Here is a 15,088-nt window from a genome sequence, read left to right as displayed (position 1 = left end):
TACTGTTAATCAATATTTAATGGGTGGTTTTCACATGGTAATCTTTCACATTTGAAAAGTTCTTTGCACATCTGAGAAATATGAAAAGTAAACCCTTATTTTAACAGTGGTGATAAAATAGTAAACAGCCCTATAAAATTAGTCTCCTCTGATGTCTGTGGTATATTAAAGGTATATGTTAGTGTTACAGTCCGGCAGGATACAGAACATGAAAACTGATCCTGTGTGGGGATCTCTTTAAGCACTTGAGGCACACCAGCATCGCTCACTCGCAGGCCAGCTTGCCATCAAAGGATGAGAGGGTGATGGCAAAAGCTTGCAGGGCACACATAGGGAAACTGTAGTCCATAGAGAAGACGTCCTCAGCTACGCGGCCAAACTGCATCACGATGTAGTCCTCTGGAAAAAACAGGAGGGCATTGAAGTTAATGAGCCAAATCGTTTCTCCAGTGGTTATTCAGAGACGGACAATAAGTCGTCCTACCATTGTCAGGGTGGATGATCTGGAAGTTTTTGACAGAGGCCTGGGTGACACGTCCGTGAAAGTTGAGCACGTACGACTGAGTCTGTTCGTTCCAGCTCGGGGATTTGTTCACCAAGGTGACCAGTTTGTCCGTGTTGCCATTTGCATGGCGGGTCAACAGAGTCTCCAGGTCCTGGAATAAGAGGATAAGATAAGTTGATCTGAAATAATTCACTCCTATCACAGGTATAATAACACTGTGAATGAGTTTTATGTTTTACTTATACATTTTTGGGCCGGATGACCACTCTTTCATCATTCTCCAGCATGCCAGGGATGAGCACCGTCATCTTCCTTGGACCCTTGAAACCCAGCACATTTGTCTCCTGGAATGTGATAAATGGTTGTGATGCATGTTGGAAAGCTTTGTCTGTTCTGCAAATAGCATGCATGTGCGTGTGTGGTACCTACGTAGCAAATTGCTGCTAGCTCTTGCCTCACTGATTCACACTCTTTTATGAAAGGTTTTTTCTCCGGGTTTTCACCTCCATCATAGACTGTGAACTTTGTACCTAGCACATTTGACCTGAAACAAATGAGTCCTATCAGAATCACGATCTAAAACAATTTGAGCTAGCACACACACCACAGATGCTTTGATGCTCACTTATTTTTCCCGGTAAGTTAGCATTGCAGATCTTTGTTAGGGAAAAGGCCAGAGTGCTGACAAGTGCTTTTAAACCCCAACTATTAGCCGGGCTCACTCTTCAGATGGCTGTCAGTTCACTTTGGTCCAGATTGGAACATCAGCAATCACAGATGGAGTGCAGTGGCTTTTTTTTTTTTTTTTTTACACATTCGTGGTGCTCTCACACTAATCTTATGGTGCTTTTTCTTGAGTTCTTTATGTCTGTAGCTGGAGCCTCCCATGTGTCATAGATTCTATTGCAGGGCAAATGATTTCTGGCTAAGCCAGACAGGTTACTGTGCATTTGAAGTGTTAAGGAACAGTTGTTAGACATAAGGCAACTGGGCACGTGCCTGACACGAGCTCTGAGTATCATAAAGGAAATGTGAAGGAGTGTGTACTTTGGTAGTGGTGAAGTGGGAGATCTGTGCAAGATATATGACGGACGCTGCTCGACTGAAGCCAGTTTACTTTAAAACCACACAGATATTTCATACCTCTCAAAGAAGGAGTCAGCTGGTATAATATAGCAGACCCTTTCCTGCTCTGTTCAGCTGTCATGAGAACAGTTTGACCATATGGCATGTAAGAAGTGCCAATCCATCTTACTGGAGGTGCTTTGGAGGTGTGAAACGCCTCCAGATTACCTTAACAAACTTACAGCGAGAGAGGCAAAGGTCGGCATGGCTGTGAATGCTGCGGATAAGACAATTCTTTAAAGAAAGCAAAGTAAAAATCACAACTTTTACTTTGCTTTACTTTTACTATAACTCGCTGAATTAATTTTTATGAAAAACCTGAATTTTCTATGTAAATAAAAAGGTTTAAAAAGTGAGTTCAGCTGTCCAAAGATCTCAAAGGAAACTTGGGATGAAAATGACCGAGGTTACAACCGATCAGAGCTGTAGCACAAGACCAAAAGACCGGATCATACTAGATTTTTCATTTTAAATGGTGAAATCACCTTAGTTTTCCTATGTAGGAGTTTGTATCTCTGGATAGATTTGTGGGGTCAGTAGAGATGAGATAGTTGGATGTTTTGCACTTCTTTCTCTTTCGGCCCGCCATTAGAAACACCTAGAGGTGGCACAGTGGTTAAACAAAGGGAGAGAATGATGCTTTGACACAAATACGACAGCAAAATGAAATTACTGTAGCTAAAATCAGTGTACCAACCCTCTTTCCATCCTCTTTCTCCATGTGGAGGTAGTAAGTTGGGTAAATGCCCTTCTCCATGCCTCTCCTGTCCCTTGTGACCCTGCACTGGATCGTCACATCTCTAGGAGCAGGACGTAAGGCAAACTTCTCAAGATCTTCCACTGATATTGGAGAAGTTGGCTGAAAAGAGAAAGGATGTGAATGATTTTTTGAGATCTTTTCCATTTGTTTTTTGTTTGTTTTTGCTTCTTGCGCCTGTAACGTCTTACTCTTTCATTAGATTCACTGGCTGTAGATGAACTCTCCCTGTAGTTGGAGTTCAGGGACGCTAGACTTCGTGTAGTTTTCTCTGCTTTGTGTGACTTTTTCTCTTTTTTCTCTTTCTCTTGGACCTCCTCGTCTTTGCTCTCGTCACTTATTTGGCATCTGGCTATGGAGATAAAAAATGACAATGTTCTTTTATAAAACTTTAACGAACCGGGGATCATACAGAATACCTCCAGATGTTGATTCTGTTCATCTGGACGTGAACATTTCTCCCACAAAACGCTACGTCCAGATGAACAGAATCAACTTTTGGAGATTTACTTTCCTGGATGATTGAGAATGCATCAAGACATCATGCAGAACAGATTTTTCTCTCACATGTGTCCAGGTCTTTTTTCCTTTTAGGTGTTTGAGAAGCATTCCTCTGAAGCCCATCTTCTTCTTCTTCTTCTTGTTCAGCTTCACTTTGATCTTGTTTAGTCTTCTCTGGGCTTACCTCTGCTGACACTGCTTCAGACGTTAAAGCCTCCTGTAGGTTCTTCTCTGTAAAAGAGCAGACATTTGCATAAAGCTTGATGTGAAGCTCCTTTAATTTAATGGAAGTGGGTTTTTTCTTGTTAGATGCAAAGCTCTTAGAGTGGAAGTGTGAATTTGTTTTATTACTTTTGCGCTCTTGTTTGGTTGTCTTGGTTGTCTTCGGTGTGTCGACAGAGTCTTTGCTCTTCTTCTTTGTTTTTTTCTCCTTCTTCTCCGTGTCTTTTTCTTTCTTCTTTTCCTCTGTCTCTTCCACCTCTGAAAAAGCAGTTAGTTGCTGATCAATAGGCGTCTGTAACGAACAGCGTTCATCAAAGCACGGGACAGTTTCTTACATCACCGCTTACGTTTGGCTTTGTCCTTTTTCACATCTTTCTTCTTTGTCTTTTTCCCTTCCGCTTGGGCTTCGTTGGCCCCTTCGTATTTCACCTCAGGCTCTCTGTCAATCTCCAAGTTCATTTTCTTGGGAACGACTGGCTTCTCTGCAGGCATCTCATCTAACTCCACATTTGCTGTCGCGTCACCTTCACCAAGTGTAATCACATCCAGTGGGTTATCATGGGCATGCTCAACTTGATCTTCAAAATAAGGAAAAAACAAACAAACAAAAAAGATTTATAAATGATGAAAAAATAAAAAATTAAATCACACATTGTAAAGACATGTTTAGTTTTTTTTAATGGTTTATTCTAATTAATTATTCTAACACCAACCACTAAGAGAAGTGCTGCTCAGTGATTGGCTGATCAACAGAGGCGTCTCATCAGAGTGGACAGCTTTGTGCTTTCGATTCTTCTCTCGAGTGTCCCGGTTGGTCAACACCATTTGAGAATCAGCTCTCTTCTTCTGCTGCTTCTTCATCAAAAGGGTTCGCTGTGGGTCACACATCAGACAAACTCAGTCTCTACACAGTGTTCACACATGGAAATATATTTACAAAGATATGGTCCAAATGGGCTCTTGAGTCATTAATAAAACAATGTTCTGCTTTCTCTCTCATGCAACTGAATTCAGTTGAATTCAATTTTATTTATGTATTGCCAAATCACAACAACAGTCACCTAAAAGTGCTTATATTTAAGGTAAAGACCCAACAGTCAGAGGACGAGCACTTGGCAACAGTGGGAAGGAAAAACTCCCCTTTACCAGGAAGAAAGCTCCAGGAGAACCAGGCTAAGGGAAGGGCTCTGGGAAGTTAGATGGTGAGTTGTAGTGGTTTTAATTCTGGACAACCTAAATGATTGCTAATGCACCTGCATGTTCATTTTCACAGTTTACTACACTAATACTGCTAGTTCTTAATTTAGGATTAGTACATTACTACTATGGGTTACGTGCTGACGTGACTACTATAGGGCATATATGTAAAGCTTAAATAGATCAAAACCGCATACTGTATAGCATAAATGGGCCTGGGACTTGAAGTTTAGCAGCTCAGGAAACAGCAGGTGGTTCTGACACAGACTGTGACCTTTTCCAACTGGAGAAAGATTTTTTTTAATGTATCTATTTTTGTAAAGCTATGCTTAAATTTTAGTACTTGTGAGCAACAATTGACAAAATTTTAGTGTTTGCTCCAGTCTCACTGTGACAGTCTTGCATGCTTTTTACAAAATGGTAAAACCTATGTAATGTTTGCAATTACGATTCTTGTACCAGTGGAAACTAGAATATATAAAAGATATATTTAAATTATAATCATTGTATCTTCACCTGGTTGTCCAGCTTCTGTTGTCGTATGTCGGGCTCCTCCATGTCCGGGTAAAACCTCCCTATTAACTGATGAAGCAGTCAGTAGATGAATCAGAGTATCTGCAAACAAAAGATGAAGTCCACCATCAACGCTCAAGGTGAGAACAATTAAAAAATGTCGACTGTGTCCAGAGAAAAACCCACTACGTGCAATTAAGGACGGAAAGCGGGTGTTTGATTGTGCCGCCCAGCTCCATCTGCCAGTCTGTCCACCTGCGTGCAGCAGAAGGCAAAGTAGATTAAATGGGGATAATGTTCTTAAACTGCAGCGGCAGCTCAGTCAGGGTGACGAGCAGCCTGTTGAACAGGCTTTCCATACTACTTCAAGAAGATGTTAAGGCCTGCAGCAGAAACGTGAGGCAAGAGAAACAGGAATGTGGTGCCCCCATCCACTCCCAGCTCCTCCATCACTTACCCCGTAAACAAACACGGAAGCCACAGCAGTCGCACAGATAGCCCCCAAAGCTTCTCGCTATTACTCACTGAGGTTTGCTATGCATCGCTTTGGATTCAGTTAATGACACCCCCCCCCCCCCAAAAAAAAAAACCCAAACAAAAACAAAACATAAACAAAAAACAAAAAAACAAAAGCACAGCAGCTGTTGACAGAAAACTCAGGCAGGTTTATGGCGTTGCCATGGTTACAGCTTCACGCAGCGATGGAGAGCTTAAAAAGAGTTCCAAACCCAGCATCTTTAATTTTCTTTTATTTATCACACAACAGGCTGGCTCATTACATCTTTCGCCTGCAATTTTTTTTTCTCTCTGTTTATTTTTAGATTTAACTTTCGACTCTTCATCCTGCATTATGTTGGCACTACGTTTGGCATAACGTTCCGAAAACATACAGCCAAAGGTCGTTAGCCTACGATTTTCAGCCACAAGAACAAGAAATCCAGCAGCAGATGGATGACTCCCACAGAGCGCTGATCTCATCATCATGGGTTTAGCCGAGGACTTGCAAATGTACCAAGTGATGAGGTTTTTAATTAATTCATTATTATTGTTTTGGTTTTCTTTTTGTTTTGTTTCTGTTGTAGGTCTGTTGTGTGTGTGGGGGGAATTCACTTTACATTAAATTATAAGATAATAACAAATCAGTGCGGCTCATGCCGTTACCTTTAAGAGCATTGCTGCATAAATAAGATCTATTAAATTATATAACATGATGTATAATAATGTGATAAATAATAAACAAATGTTTATTTAGTTGTTTTATTTTGTAGGACCCTGAACCGGAAAAAGAAAAAAGTCGCCTGTTGCTAGGATACAGGTGGCTAACAAAACGGAGCATACTCCAGGCAGATTTATTTTCTGATATATTTTCTTTAAACTGTAAAACGTGTTTTGAAGTCTGTCCATTTTAACTATAGCTAGTTATTTCACCTAAAGACATAATAACTTTTAAAAATGGATGGGACAATTAAGGTATGCTCTTCAAGTTTTATTCGCTGCTTCTGTGTTCGGTTCTCTTTACTTCCTACTCATTTAGCCTCTGTTAATTAAAAAAAAACATTTTGGCATAAATATTCATGTTATATCTTACATTTGACAGAGCTTTTATTATTATTTGTAATGTATTACAACGTATAAAAAGCATCGTTTTCTTTTGTAGCTACCACATGACCTGAAAGCTAAAGTGATGTTATGGTGAGAGCTGGGTCACACACACGGTGCAGATCATTATCGTTAGCTTCCATTTTATTTACACTTTGCCTGCCTGATTGTAATATTTATCCATGAATCTATTTCCCTCAGGACAGATGTAAGCTACCATGATATGGAAGAGATCAACAAAATGCAATCCATTCCCGATCTGGAGAGGTTTCTGTCACTCATTTATAAACAATAATCACTCAATTATAGGGCACAGACGTTATTTAGGGGGGGTTACCTGTTCTCCTCTGTGACAGTGCTCTGTGCAGTGTGCTTCGAGTTGACCTCCCTGAACCCAGAAAGGGAGTTCTTCTGGAGCTGTACGTTCAGATGGTGCTTTTCTGCAGAGAGCACAGCTTCAACAAAGAACAAACGTCTACTCTCTTGTCCATTATCAAGTCAATTCATGAAGCCAACGTGGGTAAGCAAAATAGCTTTATCTTAACTATGTGTAGTCAGCAAGGCGGGGGTCTATCTGGCTTTGAAAATGATGTGTTTAAAATCAAAACAGTACAAATGATCTCTTCTCCTCACAACATTTGTTTAGCGCAGACTCAACTCTTCTGTTAAGTCTGTAAAAAAAATACAGTATTTAGGCAATTGAAGGAAATACTGTACAATCTTATGAGTCAGTGATTAACTCAGTAAGATTGTTGACCTAGTGTCACGTGACTTGCATCACCACCATTAAATGCCAAAGTATCCTCTAACTTTACATGACATGTGTCTGAACCTCCTTTCTTGCAGAAACTCCACTCAATAACTCGGAGCAGTGTTTCAAGTACTGCAGGGAGCTTCTGTTATGCCACTCAGTCAGGGTGTGTGCAAAATTTGGCAGTCACTGTTTCATTTTCAAACTCATACAGATCCACGACTGTAATGCTGATTCATAGTGTGTTTGTGTGTGCGTGTGTGTCTCCCCTCTACAGCGGCCTCCGTTCAGCATCAGCCTCTTCAATGCTGATGAGGTTAACCGTGTCTTAACATACATCCTCAACAACTACATGAAACACTACAAGCTATATAAATATATCTTTACCACACAGGTAAATGTCATGAATTAACTGACTTGAGTTTTCAGTATTTGTCATTAGGTAAAGTAAAATGTATTTCTAAAGCACATAGATTGTATTTAGTGCTACATGCTCGTTTGTGAAATAATAAATTATATCACAAATATACAAACAAACAAATATAGAATAGAATAGAATAGAATGGAATAGAATAACCCTTTATTGTCATTGTCATACAAGGAAATTATGGGTGCTCCACGATAGCTGTGCAGGAGTAAAAATAAATAAAATAATAGTAAAGACATCAGGAATATATAGGAACAGAAGAGATATATACAAACTAGAGGAATATGTATATATGTATGTACAAAGCAATAGAAAGGCACACAATGGAAAGCAAAGTGCTTGGAGGTAGTGCAAAGAAAAGACTTGGTCTGAATAGATTCTGAGTGGCTAGAGGTGGGTAGGTGTGTTGTGGGGGGATAGTGTTAACAGTCTGAATGGCCCAGGGCAAGAAGCTGTTAGTGAGTCTGGAGGTGCCTACCAGGGGTCACCTGTGATGGCCCTGGTTTTTCCAGAGACAGGAGGATCTGGTGATGGCCTCCAGGGGTGGCAGTGGGCAGCCAATGATTTTTTTGGGCCATGTTAGTTACCCTCTGTGCAGCTTTCCTGTTCTCAGTAGTGCCCCCTGTGTACCAAATACATTTTAAGTAAGTTTTTTTTCCACCAACAGGTGAATCTTGATCTGTCTTTGAGATACTCTGGGATGCCGGATATTAGATCCCCTACCGTGGAGGATTCTTCTGCGCCAGGTAAAAAGCAAAGTTTTTAGTAGCATTAAAGTTACATATAGCGGGGGAGAGCAATTATATTTTATTCTCGCCTTTATTCTCCCCTGTTCCCTTTTTTCTTTCTCCCTCTTTCTTTTACCCTCCTGCCTGTCAGTTTAGACAATGCCATATCACACATATACTGTATTAACAGAAATAACACGAATAGAAATGAATAAACAAAAACAGATAAAAGTAACACACGAAGAAGAGCCTATAGAGAATTTACAGAGTTCATCTTGGAAAAGCAAACGTGTTTGGCACAAACAAAGCTGTCAGACAATGAAGACAAAAAAAGGAAAAGCAATCTGAAATCATACAGTGTTAAGATAAGAAAGAAAGTAAATTCAGATGTTTTCAGTCGCATTGCCACAGATGCATAAAATGAAGCAACAAGCTACGCAGTCTGCCTTTACAAACATTTGTGAAAGAATGGGTCGCTCTAAAGAGCTCACTGAATTTGAGCGTGGCGCTGTAATAGGATGTCGCCATTGCAACAACTCATTTTGTAAGAATTTTTCTCTCATACATATTCTACCATCACCTGTAAGTGAGATTATTGCAAAGTAGATGCTTTTAGGAACTGCAGAAACCCAGCCAATGCTTTGCTGGCTCACTTAACTGCAGAGCTCCGACCCTTCTCTGGAATTATCACCAGTACAGAAACAGTATGCCGGGTGCTTCATGGCATGGATTTCTTTGTATAGCTGGCTCAGAAATTCAGTTCATGTAGTGTATAAAAATCGTCTTCTACCTCTTTGCAGTGACTACATGTGTGATCCAATCTTGCACAGTTGTGGTTAGAGTGAAATTGGATCAGATGTACTCTTGCAAAACATTCTTAATCTCCTTTTCACTTCCTGTGGAAATGAATATTAAAAGAAAAAAAAAAACTCCTCCAATCCAGCACCTGCCTTGTTATGTGTTGCATTAAAATTGGGATATTAAAAAAAAAAAGAAAAAAGTACTGAGCTATATTTATTATTACTTTTATCCGACCAGGTGTTGAGAATGAGACAGAGGCGGAAGATGGGACGTCTTCTGAAACACAGCAAGCCTCCATCGCGGCCCCAGCAGGTAAAAATCACGGCAGCACAGCAGTTATGCTGCAGGCATAACTTTTACAGTCCAACACAGCCCAAGAAAAGTCATGCAAGGAACGGCTTCATTTCCTCTCTTTCAGGAGCCACATCTGAGCTGAAGGCGCTGATAGAGCAACAAGTCAGAGAGCAGATGATGCTTGTGTCTGGGCAACTAGATCAGCGGATTAAAGAAAAAGCATCTCAGCAAAACAGTGCTTTAGATTACTCACAGAACAGCCACAAAGCCAAAAAATAACACACTTTTTTTTTGCCCCATCTAGATAGGCGGTAGATTTCAAATAAAGCACTCCTACAAAGCAGCACGATTAAAACATTTATTTTATTGTCAATAAAACCATTTTTCTCCATGTACAGCACAACATACTTTATACCTGCATTTATATAATTACATGTTTTTTTTCCCAAACAGGCACTTCCAGGAAATCAAAAAAACGTAATTCTCTCTAGATGAAAGAATGAACTGAGTTAGGAATGGTGCTTGTTAGTTTTACAGTCGCAAACGATGTTCACAGTTAGTCTTGAGTGGGTTTCCTGTTGAGGAATGCTTGCATGCATGAAACACGACAAACACTCCAAATATTTAACTTGAATATTTCACACATGTTCCCCAGTGCTGACTCGTAATACTGGCATATATGTAAATCTGAGCTTTAACGCAGCACTTCTATGTACCTGTATGTGTCTAATAAAGGAGACTTATTATGCTTTTTCCTTATTTTCTGCTGCTTTTGTAGTATTACAATGTTAGGTGTTGTATTAAAGTTTCAGGTAATAAGGAAGAAAGTTGGCTTAATGGTCGTGTGGCCTGAAGGTCTGCACTAATGCGCAGTAAAAGACATACAAGTGTTTTTATGAACCGTGAATCATGCAAAGCTACTCAAGTGGAGTCAATATGAGCAGACTAGGTATATAACTAATAACTAATCTCAGTGCTTTGATTTCCACTTAACCTACACAGTGCTTAGAAATGCATTCTCTACATCAGAGGGGTCAAACACACACACTGTGGGCCACTCGTCTTGTAAGTCGTTAAGAGCGACACTTAATTTCACCATCATCTGTTTAGTAAATGTAGGATTTATTAAATACATAATTGTACTCGCCGCTAAAAGAAAAGGAACATTTTTAAGATTTTTTTAAAATAGATTTTTATTATGAAACACTTTTACTTGCGATCAAATTGGGCTGCATGTGGCCCATGAATTAAAATGAGTTTGACGCCACTGGCCTACTCAGTTATAACGGACGATTAACACATAAAATCCTAAATGTATATTATGATGAGTTTTACTAAAGATATCGTGCAAGGTGTCCTCAACGGCAAATTGCACTGCAAGCCGGATGACCTGACAGGGAGTTTCAGACAACAACAGATAAGGAATATTAAGTGGTGCATGCTTATCTTGAACTTTCAGAGCCACGATGCGCATTAAGGCACACAAAGATCCCCCGTCCCTGCATTCCTTATCTTGAAACAGTAACTCGATGGAGCAAACACCGCAATGACAGCACATGCAAACGGATACATAAAAGCGTTTTTGAGCGACGAGGTTGACCTTTCATGTTTCAAACTCCTCCAGCTCTAGCAGCATGATCTTAGCAGTGTTCTGAAAGAGGGCTGCTCGGTTCTGCTGCTCCCCTTTCTTGACCCAGTGCCCGTAGATCCGGAAGGCGCAGCCGTCGATGAGCTTGCGCACGCCGCGGATGGAGTAAGGATCCCTCGCCAGCACCTCTCGGGTTAGCGGCCGCACCCTGCGGTAGCGGCTGTACATCCTGATGCAGGCGAGCACGCTCACTATCAGAACCTGGATGCATGGAAGCATGTGGAAGTTATTTCCTTTTTCACAGACAGTTTAAATCAGTGGCAATAACAATGCTGGGCTAACACAGCGGCTCACCCTAAACGTCTTTCTGGGGCTGAAGAGCCTCACATCCTCCCGCTGGTACTGCCTGAAGAAGGAATGGGCCAAGGCTTGCTCAGCAGTGAGACGGTTAGCTGGGTCCACCACCAGCAGCCTGGATATCTGAGTATCACAAGCACAAAGATTACAGAAGTACACATGAATGATTTAAGAGATGCAAATACTGCAATATGATTTATTCTTTGCACTGAAAATGTCAATATTAGGATTGCTGCAGTACAGAATAAGCTGACTGTATGAGCTTACCAGATCCTTCACAGTGTCAGACCGGTCGTCCCACTCTGGGGAGCTGAACTGATAGCGACCCTCCATTATCATCCTCAGCATCAGCATCTGCTTACGGTGCCAGAATGGAGGCGAGCCAGCTAGTAAGGTGAAGAGGATGACTCCACAGGCCCAGCTTAGAAACACACACCATGCAAATGTTAGAAACGGCAGTGAGAAGTAGCATGTTTGTAAATCTCCGCCGAACAAAGACAGACTCACAGATCGACCTCCTTGCCGTAGCCTGGGTGCATTTCATCCATGGAACACTTTAGTATTTCGGGCGCCAAATAACCAGGTGTCCCACAGAGCTCTGATTTTAACAGAAAAGATTGTTTTAAACTAATAATGGATGAACACTTGTCACAGGATATGCTCATGATCCACAGCCATACCTCGAAGCTTCTCCCCAGGTTGTAGCTGCACGGAAAAACCAAAGTCAGAGAGTTTGATATGGCCATAATCGTCCAGGAGAATGTTCTCCGGTTTCAGATCCCGGTGTACGATGTTGAGGGAATGAAGGTATTGCACGGCCTCCAGCAGAGCTCGCATCATGCTCCTGTAAAGAACCGAATACACACATTTGATCCGTGTAAAATAGATTTCGTCCGAGCGTGTCTAAGGTTCAGAGTAAACACTGTGTAATATGTTTGTGTAATTTTAATCATATCTTTGGCTTGATTATTCATGGGATACACAACATTGCTGGCTTCACCAAGTGATTAAAATGATTGGGTATAAAATGAAAATCTTAGAGAATCAGAGCTTCTCAGAAATAAAGATGGGTAGAGAGTCAACAATCTGCAAAAACCTGCATCTAAAAATTGTGAAGCAATTTTAGAATAATGTTCCTCAATGAGTTGCAAAGACTTTGAATACCTCATTATCTACTATACATAATATGAACTCCCATAACCTCAACTCAGAGAATCTGGAGAAATCTCTGTACGCAAGCAACAAAGCTAAAAAGCAGCACTGCGACTGTGATCTTGCACATCTGGAAAGGCAACATCTGTGATGAAATGTATATACAAGTTTTAGAGCAACATGTGCTCCCATCCAGACATTTTTTCTGGGAAGGCCTTGCATTTTTCAGCAGGACAATGCTAATAACAAACACTACAAAACTACAACAACCACCCCAAAAACATGAGTGTTTTTCTTTTTTAAAGCTGCAGCTTTAAAGCTTCGGCTTTTTTGATGTGAGATTAAGTTGGGCTGCGTGACACGAGATTAAAAGTGGGTGTCGACACCAAACGTGTGATTATATTTAGATATTCAGCAGCTCTTTAACGCAGAGCTGCTCGCTGGATAACTTTTAAATAAAATCTTGAAAGGCGGCATATTTTGCAATATGGTCTGCAGAAACAGAACTTTATGATGTGCCCAATGCAAAATGCTGCTAGTATTAATTAATACAGATATAGTGCAGTCATGCTGCGGCTCACCTGGTTTCCTTCTCACTTAGGGTAACTTTTTCTGTGAGGTAGTCAAACAGCTCTCCACGTCTCATGCTGTCAACAAAAGACAGCAAATTGACAAATGTTGTTGAAAAAAAATTGAATTTCAGGTTGGGAGTGTAAAAAGTATTTAGTTTAATAGTTTTTTGTCCTCATACTCACAGATCAAACACCAAAAATATGAATGTAGCAGACTCATAGGAATCAATGAGGGTGACTAAAGGGAATGAAACAGAAGAAAACTTTAACACTTACCAAACTTTATGGAAAGAAATTTTATGATTCCTTAACAAAAGGAGAGAGAACAGCAACGTACTGATGGAGGGGTGTCCCTTCACCATGTTGAGCACTTGGATCTCTTTCAGCGTGGAAATTTTCACCTCCTCCAACTGCTGGATTGTCATCTTCTCAGCTGTGATCTCGATAATCTTCACCGCCAGCTCCTGGCCCGTGTGTCTGTGCACACACCTGCGCACCACACTGCTCACACCCCTGACAATGAGCATACAATACAGTGCATTTTCAACATTATTAAAGAAATGACACGGTTTTAAAAATGTACACAGTAGCTCTGTGTACAGTATTTGTGCACAGTATTTGCCCCGTTCCACTTACACGTTTCAGATCATTATACTCATTTTAATATTAGACAAAGATAACCTGAACACACTTTTGTTCCACTCTTCTTAGAATTCAGATGTGGACTTGCTGGTGTGTTTTGGATCATTGTTCTGCTGCATAACCCGTGTGGGCTTGAGTGTCAGTGGCTTAACAGACGGCTGTACATTCTCCTTCTGGATCTTCTGGTAGAGCGCAGAATTCATTGTTTCATCAATTATAGCAAGTTATTGAGGTTCTGAGGCAGTAAAGCAGCTCCTGGGGCAAGTTAGGCCCACAGTTCTTTAGATGTAGCTCTGGGTTCTTTTGTGACGTCCTGGATGTTGTCGGTGGCATCTTGGAGTCATTTTAAGGCCGGCCACTCCTGAGAAGGTTCACCGCATTTTCAGGTTTTCTCCATTTGTGCACAATAATGGCTCTCACTGTAATTCACTGGAGTTCCAAAGGCTTGTTTTTGTAAGTCTTTCAAGATTGATAGATGTCAGTAACTTTTTTTCCACCTTTAATAAACAAAAAACTGCATTTCGAATTTATTTGGGTTATCTTTGTCTAATATTTAAAATTTATTGATGATATGAAACATACAGTGTAACAAATATGAAAAGCAACGACAGCAACAAACAAATCACGATGGATGCTTTTTAACAGCATTGTATATCTATTTTGGTTGACTTACCTGCCAATCACCTCTTTAGGATCATACTTCTGATAAAACTCCTTGGCCCCCACCCAGTCTGGTAGTTCGTCCCCAACAACGATGTCTTTGGTCATGTTTACAGCGTATGGAGCTGTTAAAACAATAGTCACGTGTCTTAGTTTGTACCAGTGGTTCTGAATAAACAGGAACTAGTTACCTAACTCTTGTGCCCTTAGCTTTAGTTTAAATCTAGTTAGCAGGTCAAACGTGTATACACACATCTCCTCGACCTATTGTTATTTAGAAGTCCATCAAAACGGTTAGGTAACTGTCTTTGCTATGGCCTTGATACAGCAGCAGGTTCACTGACCGAACAGGAAGCTACTCACCATTTATGCAATCAAACGACAAGACAGAGAGGGAAACGAGGAATCAGGAAGCCCTCTCAGGTCGAGGAATCTATAGTGAAGCCATAACGTGTGCGATTACGCGGCTACAGTAACGAAATTAGCTACCGTTAATGTTAACAGCAGTTAGCTATCACCTGAGCACTGTTTACATTCTGGTCACAGTCCTGGAAGTTATTATTACAGTGTGCCGCAGGAGCGCCCCCGAGAGGCCGGAGGGGACGTGATAGCATGGTTTGCATTTTTGAGGTCTCGAATACACTCTCCAGATAAATTCGAGTAGCTGCACTTCAAAGCACCGTATCCCAAGGAAGTA

The 15,088-nt window shown here is 40.8% G+C and overlaps 3 protein-coding genes across 12 annotated transcripts; 1 reads left to right on the top strand and 2 right to left on the bottom strand.

Moving 5' to 3' along the window:
- Positions 1-5,490, bottom strand: si:dkey-220f10.4 (tubby protein). Of its 4 annotated transcripts, none has more exons than XM_014339133.2 (14): positions 5,278-5,490; positions 5,007-5,075; positions 4,824-4,922; positions 3,824-3,983; positions 3,458-3,688; positions 3,240-3,368; positions 2,955-3,119; positions 2,579-2,739; positions 2,328-2,489; positions 2,116-2,228; positions 935-1,049; positions 751-849; positions 485-656; positions 1-399 (listed from the first exon to the last, which is right to left on the bottom strand). In XM_014339133.2, the coding sequence occupies exons 3-14, from the start codon at positions 4,863-4,865 to the stop codon at positions 266-268; spliced, it is 1,683 nt and encodes a 560-aa protein (XP_014194619.1). In that variant the 5' UTR covers positions 4,866-4,922; positions 5,007-5,075; positions 5,278-5,490; the 3' UTR covers positions 1-265. The 4 variants fall into 4 exon arrangements, with proteins under 4 accessions (XP_014194619.1, XP_014194620.1, XP_042083484.1 ...); XM_014339134.2 differs by having other exon boundaries at positions 5,014-5,075; XM_042227550.1 differs by having other exon boundaries at positions 4,824-5,075.
- An 11-nt stretch (positions 5,491-5,501) lies between these two features.
- ccdc189 (coiled-coil domain containing 189) lies at positions 5,502-10,179 on the top strand. 7 transcript variants are annotated; one of them, XM_005939525.2, is made up of 9 exons: positions 5,503-5,828; positions 6,478-6,512; positions 6,626-6,686; positions 6,776-6,939; positions 7,266-7,336; positions 7,448-7,564; positions 8,265-8,343; positions 9,364-9,438; positions 9,545-10,179. In XM_005939525.2, the coding sequence occupies exons 3-9, from the start codon at positions 6,643-6,645 to the stop codon at positions 9,697-9,699; spliced, it is 705 nt and encodes a 234-aa protein (XP_005939587.1). In that variant the 5' UTR covers positions 5,503-5,828; positions 6,478-6,512; positions 6,626-6,642; the 3' UTR covers positions 9,700-10,179. The 7 variants fall into 7 exon arrangements, with proteins under 7 accessions (XP_042083486.1, XP_005939587.1, XP_005939584.1 ...); XM_005939522.2 differs by having other exon boundaries at positions 6,621-6,686; XM_005939523.2 differs by having other exon boundaries at positions 5,503-5,843.
- phkg2 (phosphorylase kinase, gamma 2 (testis)) lies at positions 9,765-14,966 on the bottom strand. Its single transcript, XM_014339136.2, has 10 exons — positions 14,755-14,966; positions 14,405-14,516; positions 13,427-13,602; positions 13,273-13,327; positions 13,099-13,164; positions 12,046-12,209; positions 11,873-11,963; positions 11,633-11,786; positions 11,363-11,488; positions 9,765-11,269 (listed from the first exon to the last, which is right to left on the bottom strand). The coding sequence occupies exons 2-10, from the start codon at positions 14,497-14,499 to the stop codon at positions 11,024-11,026; spliced, it is 1,173 nt and encodes a 390-aa protein (XP_014194622.1). The 5' UTR covers positions 14,500-14,516; positions 14,755-14,966; the 3' UTR covers positions 9,765-11,023.
- Between the last annotated feature and the right edge of the window lie 122 nt (positions 14,967-15,088).

Source organism: Haplochromis burtoni, unplaced genomic scaffold, assembly GCF_018398535.1.
Source record: "Haplochromis burtoni strain Fernald_Lab_line unplaced genomic scaffold, NCSU_Asbu1 Contig_268, whole genome shotgun sequence".
Lineage (NCBI taxonomy): Eukaryota > Metazoa > Chordata > Actinopteri > Cichliformes > Cichlidae > Haplochromis > Haplochromis burtoni.
This window is presented reverse-complemented; position numbering and strand designations above follow the sequence as displayed.

Coding starts and splice junctions, on each gene's coding strand:
- si:dkey-220f10.4 (XM_042227550.1), bottom strand. CDS start 4,865: ATGGAGGAGCCCGACATACGACAACAGAAGCTGGACAACCAG. Junction 3,689..3,823: donor GAGCAGCACTTCTCTTAGTG/GTTGGTGTTAGA, acceptor CTTATTTTGAAG/ATCAAGTTGAGCATGCCCAT. Junction 2,229..2,327: donor AGAAAGAGGATGGAAAGAGG/GTTGGTACACTG, acceptor TGCCACCTCTAG/GTGTTTCTAATGGCGGGCCG.
- ccdc189 (XM_042227551.1), top strand. Junction 7,337..7,447: donor TGTTATGCCACTCAGTCAGG/GTGTGTGCAAAA, acceptor TCCCCTCTACAG/CGGCCTCCGTTCAGCATCAG. Junction 7,565..8,264: donor AATATATCTTTACCACACAG/GTAAATGTCATG, acceptor TTCCACCAACAG/GTGAATCTTGATCTGTCTTT.
- phkg2 (XM_014339136.2), bottom strand. CDS start 14,499: ATGACCAAAGACATCGTTGTTGGGGACGAACTACCAGACTGGGTGGGG. Junction 13,328..13,426: donor GAAGGGACACCCCTCCATCA/GTACGTTGCTGT, acceptor CATTCCCTTTAG/TCACCCTCATTGATTCCTAT. Junction 11,964..12,045: donor ACCTGGGGAGAAGCTTCGAG/GTATGGCTGTGG, acceptor TGTTAAAATCAG/AGCTCTGTGGGACACCTGGT.